This window comes from Manis javanica, chromosome 1 (assembly GCF_040802235.1).
Source record: "Manis javanica isolate MJ-LG chromosome 1, MJ_LKY, whole genome shotgun sequence".
NCBI classification, from domain to species: Eukaryota; Metazoa; Chordata; class Mammalia; order Pholidota; family Manidae; genus Manis; species Manis javanica.
Genome location: NC_133156.1, coordinates 77,067,047 through 77,086,308, shown reverse-complemented (window position 1 = coordinate 77,086,308; position 19,262 = coordinate 77,067,047). Strand labels below are relative to the sequence as shown.

The window sequence follows — 19,262 nt, the reverse complement described above, 5'->3', positions numbered from 1 at the left end:
CCTAAAAAGCCCTATAAAAGTCCAGACCCTAAACCCTTAGGGGCGCCTCTTCTCTGAAGTTGCCCACACTCCCCTTTCTTGGAGTGTGCACTGTTTTGCCTTAAATAAACTTCTCACTGTTCAACATACAACGTTTGTCTCTGCTCTCTTCCAGTGGTGTCTGTTACTTTGCTGTTTCAATCTATCCTCCAGACTTAAGCTCAAGTCTTCACTGTGTCTCTGCCCTATTACAGATAAGTACGGAGGGGTTACCGAGAGCTCTGATCTGGGCTTGCAAGTTACCGTCACGTGGGTGACCCAGACAGAACTGCAGCTATATGATCATGCTCTTTAGTAGCTTGCCTAAAAGTCTCCTTTCTTTGCCTCTGAGAAGTTCTCAGAACATAATCTCACTCCATTCAGCACTCTGTGGCTCCCCCAAACCCTCAGGTGGTAGGGACTCAGTTCCCATGCTGTGCAAACCCAAGCACACACTGAACGCCAGGTGACCCTGGCTTTAGGAGTTGGCAAGGAATATGCCCCATGCTGCGTAGCAGTTCAGTGAACTTCCCTATCTCTCTGTTCTTCCTTACTCTCTGCTGCCTTTGCAAGGCAGCTGCCATTCCCTGCTACTCTCACTTTAAAGAATTCCTTCCTCACCTCGCATTCTGACTTCTTGCATCTGGGAATGGAATTACTCCCCTTCAAAACTACTGAGTTCATTTTATTACTTCATTGGCCAACTCCCACAAGGAAGGGTCAAGTACTGTATCCAAGTGACATCTGGAATAATTATTTTTTGTTTGGTTATGTTACCAACTAGATACACACTTTGTCTTCTTTTCAATTTTATGATATGCTTTTTTCCTATAATATTAAAATGTGTATATGGTTCAAAAATCACAACTATACAAAAAGGTATTAGAGATTTCTCAATGCCATCAATTCATCTCACTCCTCCACATTCCCCATCAAAAAATAAAAATTTTGAGTTTCTTTCCAGTTATTTTTCACAAAAATAAACAACAAATATATGCATCCTTCCCCTCCTTTCTCACACAAATGGGAAAATGCAGCTGTAACTTTTTAAGATATTGGCAATTTCACCTCTAAAGGGATTATACTGTTTTTCATTCTCACCAGCAGTGTAGCAGAGGCTCTTTCTATCAACTCATCTACAGAGTATGCTGTCAAGTTTATAGATTTTTGTCAACTTGACAGGTGAGAAATATTATTTCAGCACAGTCTTCATTAACATGTCTCTTATTATGAATGAGGTTAAATGTCTTTTCATATATTTAAAGGATATTGGCATTTTTCCCCTGAGCTTTTTGTTCATGCCCATTGCCTACTGGTGGTTTTGGTTTGTTTGGTTGGTTGGCTGGATTTTTTTGGCCTTTTTCTTTTTGTTTTAGAAGATTTAGTAGTCTTTGGCAGCCTTCTTGATATCTGACAGGATATCCCAGTCTTATGTCATTTGTTTCTTGCCTAGAACTAAAATCTAACATTTCTCCAAAAAAATCAAGTTACTTGAATGGGAAGTAATATTTCAAAAATCACAGCATTGATATTGGTTGGTATTTTAAAACTATAATCATTATTATTGGGTTGATAGATTTTATTTCACTTTTTGCATTTAGATTTCTGATCAATTGGAGTTCTTTCTGATGTACATTGTGATGAATAGTCAAATTTTATATTCTTATGAATGATTATCATTTATTTAAAGTCCCTTTCCCCCCACTGTTTAATGATGGCATTGTAAAACTGTATTTCCATATGTATTTGGACTTTCTAAGTATTTATGAACTCTGCATTCTGTTCAACTGGTCTGGGTATCTGTTGATATGTCAATGCCTAAGAGGATTATAGTTTTTCTCAATTGTGTTTTCTTATTTTTTCAGTGACTATTTCTTCAATTTTAAGATGTCTAGTTACTAATACCATCCTAGACATAGTATCCCACTTGTAGAAATGAATTCAAGAGATGGAAGTCAAAAGAGATTGCTATCCAACCATGGGTTGGTGTCTTTGTCTCTACCAGAGACAAATTTGATATCAGTAATAATAAGCAGACAAAGAGAGAGAAAGGGGAGAGAAAAGCAAGAAATTAAACCTTCATAATATTAATAATAAAGGTAAACTCAAAATATTAAACAGTACAATTCTATTTTCCTTCCATGCTCTTAACATTTTCATGGCATATTAAAGAATATAAGAAGGTATCACATGTATGTATCTTATGTATTTCTCACAACAGTAGATAATTTTATTCCTATTTTACAGTAGAGGATAAGAAACATTATTTTTGTTATGTCATATAGATGGTGACTCGGCCAGAATTAGGACCCAGATCTCCCGATGGCTAGCCCTTTAAGATGCATGAATTTCACATTATATGAAGGTATTACTTATACAGATAATCACATTACAATCAAATATTTAAATACTAAAATAATGACAATTTATGTTATTGTTCCTTTAAGTTGCTCTTATTTCAAATACCTGAATATGCCCATTGGAAAATCCCTATGATACACCATTGGCCTATAGTCTTTAATAAATTCTGTTTTCAAAAATCTAAATTTTTCAGTAATTTTCCACTGTTTTACAAGATATATTGTTAAATTATGTTCAGGAAAAAAAAATTATGCCCTTAGTTGTTTTTGTAAGCATGATCCTGTCCATGACTCAATAGACAAGCTTATAAGACTACCTGATCACTGCTATTCTCTTATAAGCATAATGACAATTTATTAATTCTTAAAGTGGTAATCAGGATAAATATCAAAGGAAATGCAAAGATCCCTATTAGGAAAGAAAATCAAATCTCTTTCATTAGAATTTCTGCTGGATTAGAAATTCTCTAATAGTAATTTAGTACTGACATGAAAGAGATTGTTGGGAAAATTATACAAGTTACATGCTCAGCTTTTAGCATTCAATTTACCACTTAACATTGCAGCCTTGAGTCTAACAGAAACATTATTCCTTGGCATTCAACTCCAATATATATATATATACACTAAAGACTTCTATTTTGAAAATTACCCTTACACACCTCTCCCACCTCCTTCAATGACAGTATCTTTTTAAATTCAGATAAATTGTCCAAATTTATTAAAATCTGCATGTTTTTATCAAACTATATGCAGATAATAAAAAAGTATATATACATGTTAGCAAGAGTATTTGACTATAAAAACGTTACTGTGTGACTATAAAGAGTATTCTTTTGTGTAGTTATGGCACTGCATTCTAAAAACAAACTGACATCTCAGATTATTTTACTTACACAATAAGTTTAATTTACATAGAAATGGTAGAGCATTTCAGGAGCAAGTCTTAAAAACAATTTCTGCTGAATGACTGCTATAATAATCTCCTTAAGAGAGGAATAAACATAAACTAAAATGGCAGTTGTGAAACATATATAGTAGCTCTCAGCCAAAGACAAAACTCAGTATTTAGTAGGAAAACGCTAAAAAACCAGAAGGGGTTTTGGTTTAAAGAGTGCTGGCTGAAGTCAAAATCTGTTTCGTTAAAACTTCAATCTTAAGCCTATCAAAAACTGTTTATTAAAGCAGGATCCCAGGCAATAAATTCAAATTTGCACTATCTTCTGAATTCCACCCTATTCATCACCAAGGAGAAAAGAACTTTTCAGTCCTTCTAAGTCTAAGATGTGGTGAGATACTTTTTATAGCTTCTCACTTCATAGAACTAGAGAACTTATTGATAACATGGAATACTAAATTATTTCCAGAATTTAAATACAAAGGTTTATTTGTTTTCTAGGAATTGTAGACAATTATACAAGAGCTTACATTTTCTGGATTGTAAAATGTAAAATACAATTTGACTATGAAGGCACCATTTTCTAACAGAATATGCCACAAAAAAACATAATCAATTTCTATCAAACAGTTTTAATTAGAAAATCTTTTAAAGTCATAGAACTTCAATGGAAATTAGGATAAAATAACAAAAAAATTGGTCAGCTTTACAAGGAAGAAAATTATCATTAATATATCATTTTCCCTTCCTCCAATAAAAAATACATGTCTCTATGTTTAAATTTCTAACATTAATAAATTTCCTAAAATGAACAGATCCAGAATTTACACTATATAATGTATATATTTGTATCACACTCATTAGACAACAAAGATCATGAAGACAGAGAACGTTTCCCAAAATTGCTTAAAGACATGGATAAAAAAATACTGTAATGCAGAGGGAAGTACCTTAAGAGATATAAGGCAAACTCATGCCTTTAGTTTACTGATGCATTTTCTTATTTCATTTTATTTTCATATTAATTTCTAATTTAACTTGATTCTTGCTAAATGGAATTCATCTTTAAAATCACCTTAAATCATTTTGGAAGAAGACAAGATGGCAAGAAAAAGAGAATGGGATGAAAGGAAATTGAGAAAAGAGAAATATTTTAACAGAGAAGGTGAGGGAAGGCTTCTAAGAAGGGGACATCTGAGCCAAAACCTGAAGGCAAGTGGAGGCAGGTGAACAAAGGTAGGAAGGGCATTTCAAAGAGAGGAAACAATGTAAGATCAAAGTACAAGGTGTGAATGAAAGATAGTAAATTGACTAAATCTAACCTGAAGGCACAACTCAAAAATAGAAATTAAGGAATGTGGATGAAAAGATAGGTCTATATGTGTATTAAACTCCACTGTAATGAACTCCAAACAAATTCACTGTAGTTAAAATCGTGTCATTATTGTATATAATTAGAACTCATGTATCTCTCTCCTAAGATGTAAGAAATGAAATTTTACTAATAACCACCCTTACACAGTGAAGTAAGCCCTGAAAACAAGTAGTTCAAGTAAGTCATGAGAAGCAAGATGGTACAGAACAAATGCTATCATAACTAGACTTTCTTTCTCCAACCCTTGCGTCTGTTGTACTGAGTTTTATGCTAGAAAGTAATGTTTACTTTTGATCAGTATTTTACAGAATAAAAGGGATTGTTACTTGAAGCTCAGGGCCCACTAATCTAAATTGAGAAATACTGCATTACAAGTTAAAACCTGTCACTTGAGGCCAACTTGATCATGGACACAAATGTGAATGCAGGCACAGGAGTTGGGAATCTAGACAATGTAGAATATTTTCTCTCTCCATGTGTAATCATTAAAGTAAGACTCAAAATATTTTGACTATCATGGAGTAAGGTCTACCAAAAATAATCTGTGACCCTCTCTATGTTCAAAGAATTAGGTAGAATATCCTAAGAGAAAGGAATCACTTACACATAGGATTATCAAGACACTAGTTAGGTTTTGTTATGATGACTTTGGAGCGTACAGGCTGAAAGTGAAAAAAGATGCAAATACCAGAAAGGACAAGGTATGTTTAGAGAATGGCACCTGTCCAAGTGAATATTCTATAATCAAAATATTACCTGTTTGCAGCATGCAATTAATTCAAGTGGAAATGGGCACACTTTTAAAAATGTGCAGAATTTATTCAGGGAATTAAATATACTTAAGTTATAAATGCTGGAGAATAACATCAAGAACTGTGAACGACCCGACAGTTCACTCTGTTTACAAGCCAACTGGTAGCCTGCTACAGTTCCCTGGATGCTACCAGAAGACACTCTTCTCGTAGGTCAGACAAAAGACCTTATTACTCAGGAAAACATGAGCCTCATGTTTTCATCTGTTACTCCTGCCTCTCAAAACTCAGAGACCCAATGTGTGGAGGCCAAGGGTAGTGGCTGAGCACACAGTGGGACTATATCACACCTCAGGAACCTCAAACTTAAAAAGCTAAATGAATACAGGGCTGCTAGGAAACCTGTCCATTCTTTGCCATCAGTGGGAGAAGGGAGGAGTGTTTTCAGTACCTTGGACAGCAAACAACTCTGTCCTGGCATTTGGTGGAAGACATAATCTCTATCCTTCCAGGTTGTTTCTCATCCAAGTATTCTCAAAAAGATAGTCCAGAACAAAAGCTGTCAGTGCCTATGATCAAAAACTTGCAGAAATGCAAGAGATCCTTGGAGAACTGTCTCCCATAAACTAAGCAAAACTAAGTTTCATATTTTCTTTATGCTACTGTTTAACCAAGTAATTAATTTTGACTACTTTATTAGAGAGCCAAAAGGGAATGTAGAAATTTCAGCTTTTCCTTACAGATTTAGTTGTCTAGTTATCACACAAAACAAACTGTCCATATGCATTTTATTAAAAATACTTAATATGACACAGAATGAGCAAACTTTGGCTTTAACAAAACATTCACCTGTATGAAAAATGACATTTTGAAAGGTTCCTACCAGAGGTATCATGTGAGGACACTAATAGACTTAACCCTTAATCAAGTCAAAGATAAACAGTTAGATCTAATTTATTAGCCAAATATCAATCTTCTTCATTTGGATAAGCACTTTCATTTAACTTTTTTGAGGAATAATTGACATGTAATTGTATATATTTGAAGTGTATGTGGTGATTTGCTATAAATATAAATTGTAAAATGATTACCAAGATCAAGATAATTAATACTACTATCACCTCACATAGTTAACATAGGTAATCTTTTTTTTAGATAAGCACTTAAAATAACACTTAATTCTCCTGGCATAGCAGCAAGGATTCAACCTCTTAAAAATGTTTTAAAAAATTAAATTAAATTTGTTTCTGATACAATGATATACTATAAAATCTTAGAAAGGATATGTTTCCTTAAAAACTGCTTGAGCTGCTTCATCTTCAAAACCTTTATTCTGACTATTTAACATTGGAAAAAACAAGGTTGAAGTTGTATAAATGACCATACCTCTCCTAGAGCTTCGTATCTTTTCTGGTTCCATCTGTGCAAGTCTTCCCGGTAGTTAAAAACAAACGGTTCCCCAGTTTTTATGTGTCTTAACTGCCCTTCTACAAGATAAACAAACAATAATGCTATGATTCAGAGTACATTTATATTAACATGGAAAGTACAACAAATAATGCCTGATAAAAGTTTGAAATAACTTTCTCAAAAGTATCATTATTTTCATTATATTTTTTTCTTCAAATACCAATGTGATGCAAACATCTAAATAGTATAAAAGAATGGCCTCAAGTACTCAAATGCTATGCTTTTTTATCTTCATTTCTCTAATATAAAGCAAATTAATAAAATTTGAGGGCCTATAATGCATAAGGATCTTTACTAGCTACAGCCATGACCACAGGCCCGGTTCTTAAGCTTAAAAGCTACCTGAGGAGTAAAAGTATATATATCAAAAAGTTAAGCAACTTTTCAGGAAGTTTAACAAGAATGAAGTAAGTCACCCATCTAAAAATTGCCATAGGCAATTCATGTAGACAAGATAGTCTATATGTTTGGAAAATGAACTATTCCTTTAGGCCAAGAATAGTTTCAGAAGGTTTCAGAGAGTTCTCAAGTAGGCCTTGAAATATGGGTAGGATTTGAAATGTAAATTGAAGAGGAAATGAGCCAACACAGGTTTGGACTGTAAAGTCAGATATGATCAATTCAGAAATTTTACTAATAATGAATAACTTCTAATAATTTCAAAAGTACAAGCAATCAAGAGGCACAGATCCTTCTCTCCGATTGATCGGTAGCCTGGTCCAGAAGAGGTGAGGTCTCTAAGTGAGGCAGATAGGTTGCCACACATCTTGACAAGCGTTTTGTTTATGTATGTGCCAGGGAATGGCACTGCTTATATGATATTCTTCAGGGAAACATCCATCACATATCCACAGATTATAGAGGTTTTCTTTTTTACCATAAGCAATGCCAAACCAATCATACAGCTCAAAGTGTTCCATGGATAAGGACTCTCAGAGTTTTCACTAAAAGATTATTTTATCAGCATGTTTACAAGAAGAAAAGACCAGGCCACCTGTCTTTTTTCTTTCCCCAGGAATATTCCCCCAGTAATCAGGAGAGAAATAGGCCAGCTGTTTTAATCCCTACTCCCATCCAGCGCTATAACAAAATTGTGAAAGATGGAATAGAAAGTTCAAATAAAAGTGAACAACCCATTTTACAGAAACAAAAATAGTCTTGAGCCAAACAGTTTAACAACACTGGAGGACATGTTGTGATCAAATAGTAGAGGACTCAAACTACTGGGTTTGGACTTTCTCCTAAATGCAGTGACGTACAAGAAAAGGTTTAGGGGAAGAAGAGGAACACGATCAAGCTAAACAGATTTACTATGTGATTTTTATCCACTGAGGGCATGCAGGAGTGGAGAAAGACTTGAAAGAGAAGTTATGGCACTGAAACTGAACCCAGGAAATACACTTCTCCAAGTAAAACTACTCCACTGTTTTTATGAACCAATTTTATCACCTATAAAATGAATATTTTTAATATATAAAATAAGGACTAATCTTTATTTGTAAACTTATTTAATACTTTGAACATGAGACACTGTACTAAGTCACTATAGCACTCTTTTTTGGACAGATGATGCCCTTAAATTATAAGATGTATCTATGCTTTTCTTTCTAAGAGAAGGAAACTCTCATTTAAGATACCAATACAAGTAGACTGAAGGCATCTGCAAATCTAAACAATTGTGACTAAAGTAACCTAAAGGCACATGACATGAAGTAACGAGTAATACCACCACAGCTGAAATTGGAAATGTATTTTCTGTGAAACTGCTGTGTGAAAGAGAACTGGCTTACCTAGCTAGTGAGTTTAACAGACCACTTGTATCTGTACCTCAAAAAAAGGTTTGCTCTGTTTTAATTCTCTACTTATTTTGGATATAATAATTCTCATAAAGTGATAAAAGTTTGATTCCTTAGGAAAAATGAGCCCTGTCAACATAGCCATTAGCACCAGTGTGAAGAGTGTAAAGGTGAAGAGGGAAAAAAGCCAGCATTCTTATCCAGAAAAGATACCTTAGTCACTTATGTTACAGCTGTATTTGCAAATCTGGCATTTCTCAAAGGTTTGGAAAACCTCTCCAGTAATTGTCAAAGGTCTGGTTTAGAACACTTTAGCCTAGGATCCCCTAAAACTGACTTTAAAGTTTCATGTGTATACTCAGATGTGTGTTATTCTGGGAAGTGTTTCCATATATTTTATCAGACACATTGTGGAGTCTAGGACCCAAAATAGGCTATCAGTGGCCTAAATGAATGAATAAGCTAAAAGCATAGGACACTTTCTGGCATGTGGTAAGAATATCAGGTATTGCAGAAGATCTATTATGCTTTGGTGATACAAGTGTGCTTTCTCATAAAACTGCACCAGGCACAGGGACTGTGGGGGAAGGTAACAGAGAAAAGCCCTCACCCTCTTCATCTTCCAAAGCAAGGACATTTGAAATGGGCCTTATACAATTACAACTGGAGAATGGCTGAATGGACATTTTAAACAGAAGGAGTATTTGAAAAGCCAGTGATTTGAAAGAACAAGGTATCAGTTTGATGCTAGTAAAAAGGATCTCTTCCTCTGTTACATATTTTTTTTTGCTTAGAGTGAACTTTGTATCCAAGTTCTTACCCACAACTAAAAACTTCAAAATCCTTAGAAAAATTTAGAAGCTTCTTCAATCAGGTAATGAAAGTTTCATTTCAAAACTTTTGTAAGTTTTCTCATTATAAACCTGAAAATGAAGTACTCTAGGATACTAAGTTAGAATTGCCCTTTTAGGGGTTTAATCTTTATTGATTTTACATTTTTACTGAGGTATCATTGATATACAATTTTATATTGGTTTCAAATATACAACACAGTGGTTCAACAGTTACCCATATTATTAACTCCTCACCCCCTCTAGTGAGGTTACTGTGTGTCAACACAGAAAGATGTTACAGAAACACTAACTATACTCTCCATGCTGTTACTACTATTCCTGTGACTAACTTAAATTATGATAGAGAACTTTTGTGTCCCTTTTCCTTCTCACCCTCCCCACCTACTCACCCACCCCAACACTCCGCCCATGGTAACCACTAGTCTCTTCTGTCCATGAGTCTACTGTTTAATTTTGAGATGAGTTTCCTGTTCTCAAATGCTTACCTCTCTGGAAAAAATGTTCCCTATTAACTCTGAATTCAAAGGTGAACTGTGTCATGCTAAAAATAAGATCCTTAAAACTGACATTCTTTCCTTGGAATACAAGCATCTTTGCCTTATACAGTTAGTCTGTATTTGTGCAAAATAACATTCAGCATATTTACAAAACAAATGGCAGGTGTTTCCAAGGGTACGCGTGCATTCAATGTGTATTTGAAAGGGCACATGTGTGTGCAAAGGTGTAGGTGTGCACAAAGTGTGTGAGTGAAGGGTATGTGTATGCAAGAATGTACAGATGTGTGCAAAGACGTGTGTGTGCAAATGTATCTGATAAGAAAAGGAGAGAAAGAAGTGGATTTGTTTTATGTTTTTACTCACTTTCAGAAATGTTCAAGGAAGATGGATAGGTTCAATAAAAATTGATGTCCTTTATCCATAAAGCAAACAGTTCTGTGATTTGCCCATTCTACCAACATGCTCTGCCCCCAATCCCTGTTCTGAAAGAAGGATCCAGTAATCATTTCAAAGGAACAAAGGCAAGGGTAATCTTGGTACTCATTTGATTCTGGTTATTAAAATATAAAGACATTTAAAAAAATAAAATATTACTATTCATAAATATTTTGGCATAAGATATCTTTTATAAAAAGCATGAAAGTTAGTATCAGAAAAAAAGATGAAAGTTTCCAATATCTTCTGTTTAAACTCACTTAATACACCAGTATACAGTCACTGTAAGTCCAACCACCTATAACTGATATTGTAAATGGATACCCACTAACACAAGGATAAAAACTCACAAATTCAGTTGATGCAGAGCAACTATAAATAGAAAGCTACAATTCAAATGTTACCTAACCTATAGTAACATTACCCTTCAAATATAAGTGTTATTAATCCAATGAATCATAATTCTTTGTTCCAGAAACATCCTTACAATCGACGGTATGGTCTTCATAATTCCAAGTGCAAAGTTTATTTTATTCAGAATTTAAATAATAAATTTTAAAATAAGGATATTGTCTAAAAATATCATGGAAAATTGAGTATTATACTTTAAAATATCATCACAAACAATTATTGCCAGTCATTTCATTTTAAATAACATGTGAAACAGTAGCACTGTTCTATACAATTTAATTGTATACTATGGAACTGTATACCAATTGAAAACTAGAGAGCTGAACACTAAGGGCCGAAATACATAAGCCAAATAAAATTCATGTCCATTGGTTTAAGTGACTTGACAACTATAGGAAATGATAATTTGGTTCTTTTACTTGAGTGAAGAACTTTACCACGAACTCACAAGAAATACATAGAATATGCTAGCTGAAAAATAAAAGCAGCAAGTATCTTTCCTAGAGTTCACTTAGCATTGTTAAATAAATCTTGTATATAGCATACACCACTTACTTTCATTAAAAGCATATTCAAATCCTTCCAGGGTATCAGGAAAATCAAGAGGTGGTTCATCTTTTTTCATTAGTTCATCCAAATCTATCCTAGATAATAAATCTAGAAAAGAAATGATATGAAATTCAGTTATGCTCATTTTCAGAGTTAGTAACAAAGATTATACTTTATGTTATTTTAAATATTCTTTTATTCTATTGGATTACTTTTTATGTATTGTTTTAACTAACAATGCTATTAAATTTTCAAGTTCCCATGGTGCTTTATTATGATGAAGTATAATATCAACATAACATAAGCACTTTCAAAATCACAATTCTCAAAACAATCACAATTCAGATTCTATGAACCCTTATGGTAAATTATTAGTTTCTTCCCTTCAAAATATAGAGCTATTAATTTTTAACTTATTAACCTCTTTCTATAGTTTTAAAAGTTTTAGATATTAATATGACTTGTAAAAGGTCACCAAATCTTATATATAAAAGAAACTATTTATAAATAAAGGAATTTACGAATCTAAATAGAGGTAATATAGATTATATATCCTTTTTAAGAGAAAAGTAACAATATTAAAACATGCTAACTAGAGAAAGTTAGCTAACACAAAGCAGCTTTTATTTTTCACACCATTTGATTCCATTTAAAAAAGTTTGTCAACAAGGTTTTTAAATAAACCTTTTATTTTAGAATCATTTCAGATTTACAGAAAAGTTGAAAGACAGTAGAGAGAGTGTGTGTATACCCTATACCCAGTTTCCCTTGTCATCAACATCCTATGTTTGACATTTGTCAAAAATGAAGAAACCAAGTTGGAAAATTACTATTAACTAAGTTAGTTATTATTTAACAGCTTTTCCATTAATGCCCCTTTTCTGTTCCAGGATTCTATCCAGGATACCACATTGTCCACAGTGGCCATGTTTCCCCACTCTGCTCTGCTCTGTGACAGTTTCAATCTTTGCTTCTCTTCCATGATCTTAAATGTTTTGAGGAGTACTGGGCAGGTATCCTGTACAATGACCCTCAGTTTAGGTTTGTCTGATGTTTCTTTTTGTGATCAGACTAGAATTTAGAGGTAGACTAAAGTTGAGAAAATAATTAGATGAGATTTATAAAGAACACCACAGAGGTGAACTGCCCTTCTCATCACATTATATCAAGGGGAACATTATATCCGCAGGGCATCACTGGGGATGTTAACCTTTATCAGGTGGTTAAGGGAGTGTTTACCAGACTTCTCCATTATAAAGTTACTATTTTTCCCTTTCCATATTCCCTATTCCTTAGAAGTGATTAAGTCAAGCTCACTCTTGAGGAGGGAGAAGAGGGATTATACTCTACACAGTAGAGAACATTCATATGTATTATTTGCAAATCATCTGCATGGAAGATTTGTCTATCTTCTTCCATTTACACATTTATCAATCACTTGCTTATATCAGTATGGACTCATGGATATTTATTGTATACTTTGGGTTACAATCCAATACTACATCATTATTTTGTTGCTCAAATTGTTTCAGCATTGATCACTATAAGCTCTTTCAGTTGGCTCTTGTAACTTTTTGACATGCTCTCATCTTTTTGTTTTTTTGAGCGTTTCCTTACCTTCTGTTTCTCCAAGATACTCCAGGCCTATCTTGTATTTTCTCTGCCCCAGCCCTAGAATCAGCCTATCAACAAGTATTTAATGGTACCTTTGGGCTCATATTATGAGATGAGGCAAAAATTCTCACTATGTTATCACAGTTATACTGAAACTAAGAAAAACAAAAAGATAAACTTCAAGTTAAATTCTAAAACAATGTGTTTTTTTAAAAAAGCTTGGGTTTTGAGGTTTTTTATTCAAACTGTAATTCCTGAAGAGAAAAGATCCTAGGATATGTAGTAAAACAAACTAGTTCCTTTTTTCTACAAAGCAGTATCTCAAAAGTAACACTTTATTTCTGTCCCTCACAGAATCACCAAAATACACTAGAAAAGAAGTAGTTTGCCTACCTTCACTTCCAAAAAATTTGTAAAAAAAAATCATTGTTTATTACATACAAACTGCTATAACAGATAAACTTCAAGTCAGACAAAAACATATCACCTTCAACATGCAAACATAAAAAAAGTTTGCAAATTCTCTAGTAAAACAGAAATGTCACACAGTATGTATACTAGGCTAAATATATGCTGAAAAATTTGACTCATTAGTATACAGTTCTGAACACCATGTAAATCTCTGAAAAATGAAATAAAATATAAGACTTTTAATATCAAAAATTGGCTTGGGGGTCTAGAAGTTTCTTGCTCCTCTCTTTTCAATGAATTAAGGTTCTGGGGAAAAATAGGATTCCTTCCACAGCTCAAAACTTAGAAATCTTGGAGCCAAGATGGCGACGTGAGTAGAGCAGTGGAAATCTCCTCCCAAAACCACATATATCTATGAAAATATAACAAAGACAACTCTTCCTAAAATAGAGACCAGAGGACACAGGACAACATCCAGACCACATCAACACCTGCGAGAACCCAGTGCCTCGCAAAGGGGGTAAGATACAAGCCCCAGCCCGGCAGGTCCTGAGCGCTCCTACCCCCAGCTCCTGGCAGGAGGAGAGGAGTCAGCAGGGAGGGAGCCCAGGACTGCTGAACACCCAGCCCCAGCCATCCAGATCAGAGCGCAGACACGGTGCATGCACGGGGCCCTGGTTACTAGGGAAACAGGGTGGCAAGAACAGTGACTGGGTACCGGAGGGTAGCACCGGAGGACAAAAGAAAAACGAGAGGCCACCTTATTTTTTTTTTTCTGTTGTTTTGGTGTGGTGAGTGCTTTTTGGAAGTCTTAAAGGGACAGGGACCCCAATACTAGGGAAACAGGGCAGCAAGACTGGCAAGCGGGTATTGGAGGCCGGCGCCGGAGGACAAAAGAAACGCGACCAACCACCTTTTTTTTTGTTGTTGTTGTTGTTGTTTTGTTGTGGCAAGTGCTTTTTGGAAATCTTAAAGGGACAGGGAACCCAATACTAGGGAAACAGGGCAGCAGGACCAGCAAGCGGTTATTGGAGGCTGGTGCCGGAGAACAAAAGAAAAGGGAGCGGCCATTTTTTTTGTTGTTGTTGTTGCTGTTTTGTTGTTTTGTTGTGGCGAGCACTTTTTGGAAGTCTTAAAGGATAGGGAGCCCAAAACTAGGGAAACAGGGCAGCAAGACCGGTGAGCGGGTGCCGGAGGCTGGCGCTGGAGAATAAAGGAAAACAAGCGGCCATTTCTTTTTTCTTTGTGGTCATTGATTTGTTTTGGCAGGTGCCTTTTGGAAGTCTTAGAGGGGCAGGGCGGGACACTTCCCCCCAGAGATAGGGAATCCAGGGATCTCTGGGCACTCTAATCCCCTGGGGTGCAGGGAGCCGGAGGCCCCTTACGGAGATAAATAGCCTCCTGGCTGCTCCCGCTCCAACGCAACTCCACCACTTTGAAGCAGCAGACTAAGCCAGGTCACGCCCACTGCACCAGCGGAGATAAACTCCAGAGGAGCCAGGCAGGAAGGAGAAGCCCTGTCTGTGTACAGCTACCCAGAACAAGCCACTAGAGGTTGCTATTCTCCCAGGAGAGGAAGGCCACAAACCAACAAGAAGGGAAGTTCTTCCAGCTGTCACTAGTCACAGTTCTGCAAACTATTCCTATCACCATGAAAAGACAAAATTACAGGCAAATCAAGATCACAGAGACACCAGAGAAGGAGCAGACCTAACCAGTCTTCCTGACAAAGAATTAAAAAAAAAAGCATAAACATGCTGACAGAGATGCAGACAAATACGCAAGAGAAATGGGATGAAGTCCGGAGGGAGATCACAGATGCCAGAAAGGAGATTACAGAAATGAAACAAACTCTGGAAGGATTTATAAGCAGAATGGATAAGATGCAAGAGGCCATTGATGGAATTGAAATCAGAGAACAGGAATGCATGGAAGCTGACATAGAGAGAGATAAAAGGATCTCCAGGAGAGAAACAATATTAAGAGAACTGTGTGACCAATCCAAAAGGAACAATATCCGTAATATAGGGGTACCAGAAGAAGAAGAGAGAGGAAAAGGGATGGAAACTATCTTGGAAGAAATAATTGCTAAAACTTCCCCAAACTGGGGGAGGAAATAATCAAACAGACCACGGAAATACCAGAACCCCCAACAGAAAGGATCCAAGGAGGACACCAAGACACATAATAATTAAAATGGCAAAGATCAAGAACAAGGAAAGAGTTTTAAAGGCAGCTAGAGAGAAAAAGGTCACCTATAAAGGAAAACCCATCAGGCTAACAACAGACTTCTCGACAGAAACCCTACAGGTCAGAAGAGTATGGCATTATATATTTACTGCAATGAAACAGAAGGGCCTTGAACCAAGGATACAGTATCTAGCACGACTATCATTTAAATATGATGGTGGGATTAAACAATTCCCAGACAAGCAAAAGCTGAGGGAATTTGCTTCCCACACACCGTCTCTACAGGGCATCTTACAGGGACTGCTCTAGATGGGAACACTCCTAGAAAGAGCACAGAACAAAACACCCAACATATGAACAATGAAGGAGGAGGAATAAGAAGGGAGAGAAGAAAAGAATCTCCAGACAGTGTATATAACAGCTCAATAAGCAAGCTAAGTTAGGCAGTAAGATACTAACAAGAATAACCCTGAACCTTTGGTAACCACGAATTTAAAGCCTGCAATGGCAATAAGTACATATCTTTCAATAGTCACCCTAAATGTAAATGAACTGAATGCACCAATCAAAAGAAACAGAGTAATAGAATGGATAAAAAAGCAAGACCCATCTATATGATGCTTACAAGAAACTCACCTCAAACCCAAAGACATGCACAGACTAAAAGTCAAGGGATGGAAAAACATATTTCAGGCAAACAACAGAGAGAAGAAAGCAGGGGTTACAGTACTAATATCAGACAAAATAGACTTCAAAACAAAGAAAGTAACAAGAGATAAAGAAGGACACTAAAGGGCTCAGTCCAAAAAGAGGATATAACCATTCTAACTATATATACACCCAACACAGGAGCACCAGCATATGTGAAACAAATAGTAACAGAACTAAAGGGGGAAATAGACTGCAGTGCATTCATTTTAGGAGACTTCAACACACCACTCACCCCAAAGGATAGATCCACCGGGCAGAAAATAAGTAAGGACACGGAAGCACTGAACAACACAGTAGAGCAGATGGACCTAATAGACATCTATAGAACTCTACATCCAAAAGCAACAGGATTGACATTCTTCTCAAGTGCACATGGGATATTCTCCAGAATAGACCACATACTAGGCCACAAAAAGACCCTCAGCAAAATCCAAAATACTGAAATTCTACCAAGCAATTTTTCAGACCACAAAGGTATAAAAGTAGAAATAAATTCTACAAAGAAAACAAAAAGGCTCACAAACACATGGAGGCTTAACAACATGCTCCTAAATAATCATTGAATCAATGAACAAATTAAAATAGAGATCAAGGAATATATAGAAACAAATGACAACAACAACACACAGCCCCAACTTCTGTGGGACGCAGCAAAAGCAGTCCTAAGAGGAAAGTATATAGCAATCCAGGCACACTTGAAGAAGGAAGAACAATCCCAAATGAATAGTCTAACATCACAATTATTAAAATTGGAAAAAGAAGAATGAGGGCTAAAGTCAGCAGAAGGAGGCACATAATAAAGATCAGAGAAGAAATAAACAAAATTGAGAAGAATAAAACAATAGCAAAAATCAATGAAACCAAGAGCTGGTTCTTTGAGAAAATAAACAAAATAGATAAGCCTCTAGCCAAACTTATTAAGAGAAAAAGAGAATCAACACAAATCAACAGAATCAGAAATGAGAACGGAAAAATCACGACAGACTCCACAGAAGTACAAAGAATTATTAAAGACTACTATGAAAACCTATATGCCAACAAGCTGGAAAACCTACAAGAAATGGACAACTTCCAAGAAAAATACAACCTTCCAAGACTGACCAAGGAAGAAACACAAAAGTTCAACAAAGCAATTACAAGCAAAGAAACTGAAACGGTAATCAAAAAACTACCCAAGAACAAAGCACACGGGCTGGATAGATTTACCTCGTAATTTTATCAGACACACAGAGAAGACATAATACCCATTCTCCTTAAAGTTTTCCAAAAAATAGAAGAGGAGGGAATACTCCCAAACTCATTCTATGAAGCCAACATGACCCTAATACAAAAACCAGGCAAAGACCCCACCAAAAAAGAAAATTACAGACCAATATCCCTGATGAATGTAGATGCAAAAATACTTAATAAAATATTAGCAAACCGAATTCAAAAGTATATCAAAAGGATTATATACCACGATCAAGTGGGATTCATCCCAGGGATGCAAGGATGGTACAACATTCGAATATCTGTCAACATCATCCACCACATCAACAAAAAGAAAGACAAAAACCACATCATTATCTCCATAGATGCTGAAAAAGCATTCGACAAAATTCAACATCCATTCATGATAAAAACTCTCAGCAAAATGGGAATAGAGGGCAAGTACCTCAACATAATAAAGGCCATATATCATAAAACCACAGCCAACATTATACTGAATAGCGAGAGGCTGAAAGCTTTTCCTCTGAGATCGGGAACTAGACAGGGATGCCCACTCTCCCCACTGCTATTTAACATGGTACTGGAGGTCCTAGCCATGGCAATCAGACAAAACAAAGAAATACAAGGAATCCAGATTGGTAAAGAAGTTGTTAAACTGTCACTATTTGCAGATGACATGATATTGTACATAAAAAATCCTAAAGACTCCACCCCAAAACTACTAAAACTGATATTGGAATACAGCAAAGTTGCAGGATACAAAATTAACACACAGAAATCTGTAGCTTTCCTATACACTAACAATGATCCAATAGAAAGAGAAATCAGGAAAACAATTCCATTCACAACAGCATCAAAAAGAATAAAATACCTAGGAATAAATCTAACCAAAGAAGTGAATGACCTATACTCTGAAAACTACAAGTCACTCTTAAGAGAAATTAAAGGGGACACTAACAAATGGAAACTCATCCCATGCTCAAGGCTAGGAAGAATCAATATCGCCAAAATGGCCATCCTGCCCAAAGCAGTATACAGATTTGATGCAATCCCTATCAAATTACCAACAACATTCTTCAATGAATTGGAACAAATAATTCAAAAATTCATATGGAAACACCAAAGACCCCGAATAGCCAAAGCAATCCTGAAAAAGAAGAATAAAGTAGGGGGGATCTCACTCCCCAACTTCAAGCTCTACTACAAAGCCATAGTAATCAAGACAGTTTGGTACTGGCACAAGAACAGAGCCACAGACCAGTGGAACAGATTAGAGACTCCAGAAATTAACCCAAACATATATGGTCAATTAATATTTGATAAAGGAGCCATGGACATACAATGGCAAAATGACAGTCTCTTCAACAGATGGTGCTGGCAAAACTGGACAGCTACATGTAGGAGAATGAAACTGGACCATTGTCTAACCCCATATACAAAGGTAAACTCAAAATGGATCAAAGACCTGAATGTAAGTCATGAAACCATTAAACTCTTGGAAAAAAACAGGCAAAAACCTCTTAGACATAAACATGAGTGACCTCTTCTTGAACATATCTCCCTGGGCAAGGAAAACAACAGCAAAAATGAGCAAGTGGGACTACATTAAGCTGAAAAGCTTCTGTACAGCGAAAGACACCATCAATAGAACAAAAAGGAATCCTACAGTATGGGAGAATATAGTTGAAAATGACAGATCCGATAAAAGCTTG

General features: G+C 35.7%; 1 protein-coding gene across 21 annotated transcripts in view; it reads right to left on the bottom strand.

Moving 5' to 3' along the window:
• The window catches only part of ARB2A (ARB2 cotranscriptional regulator A), a 465,105-nt gene that overhangs the window by 376,263 nt on the left and 69,580 nt on the right, over window positions 1-19,262 (bottom strand). For 18 of the 21 annotated variants that reach the window (XM_073233975.1, XM_073233970.1, XM_037011998.2 and 15 more), the window contains 2 exons: window positions 11,422-11,523; window positions 6,790-6,890 (listed from right to left, as the gene is read on the bottom strand). In XM_073233975.1, coding sequence (XP_073090076.1) covers window positions 6,790-6,890; window positions 11,422-11,491 — 171 coding nt within the window. In that variant the 5' untranslated portion in view covers window positions 11,492-11,523. The remainder of the gene's footprint in view (window positions 1-6,789; window positions 6,891-11,421; window positions 11,524-19,262) is intronic. The other 3 variants (XM_073234034.1, XM_073234024.1, XM_073234017.1) reach the window with 1 other exon arrangement.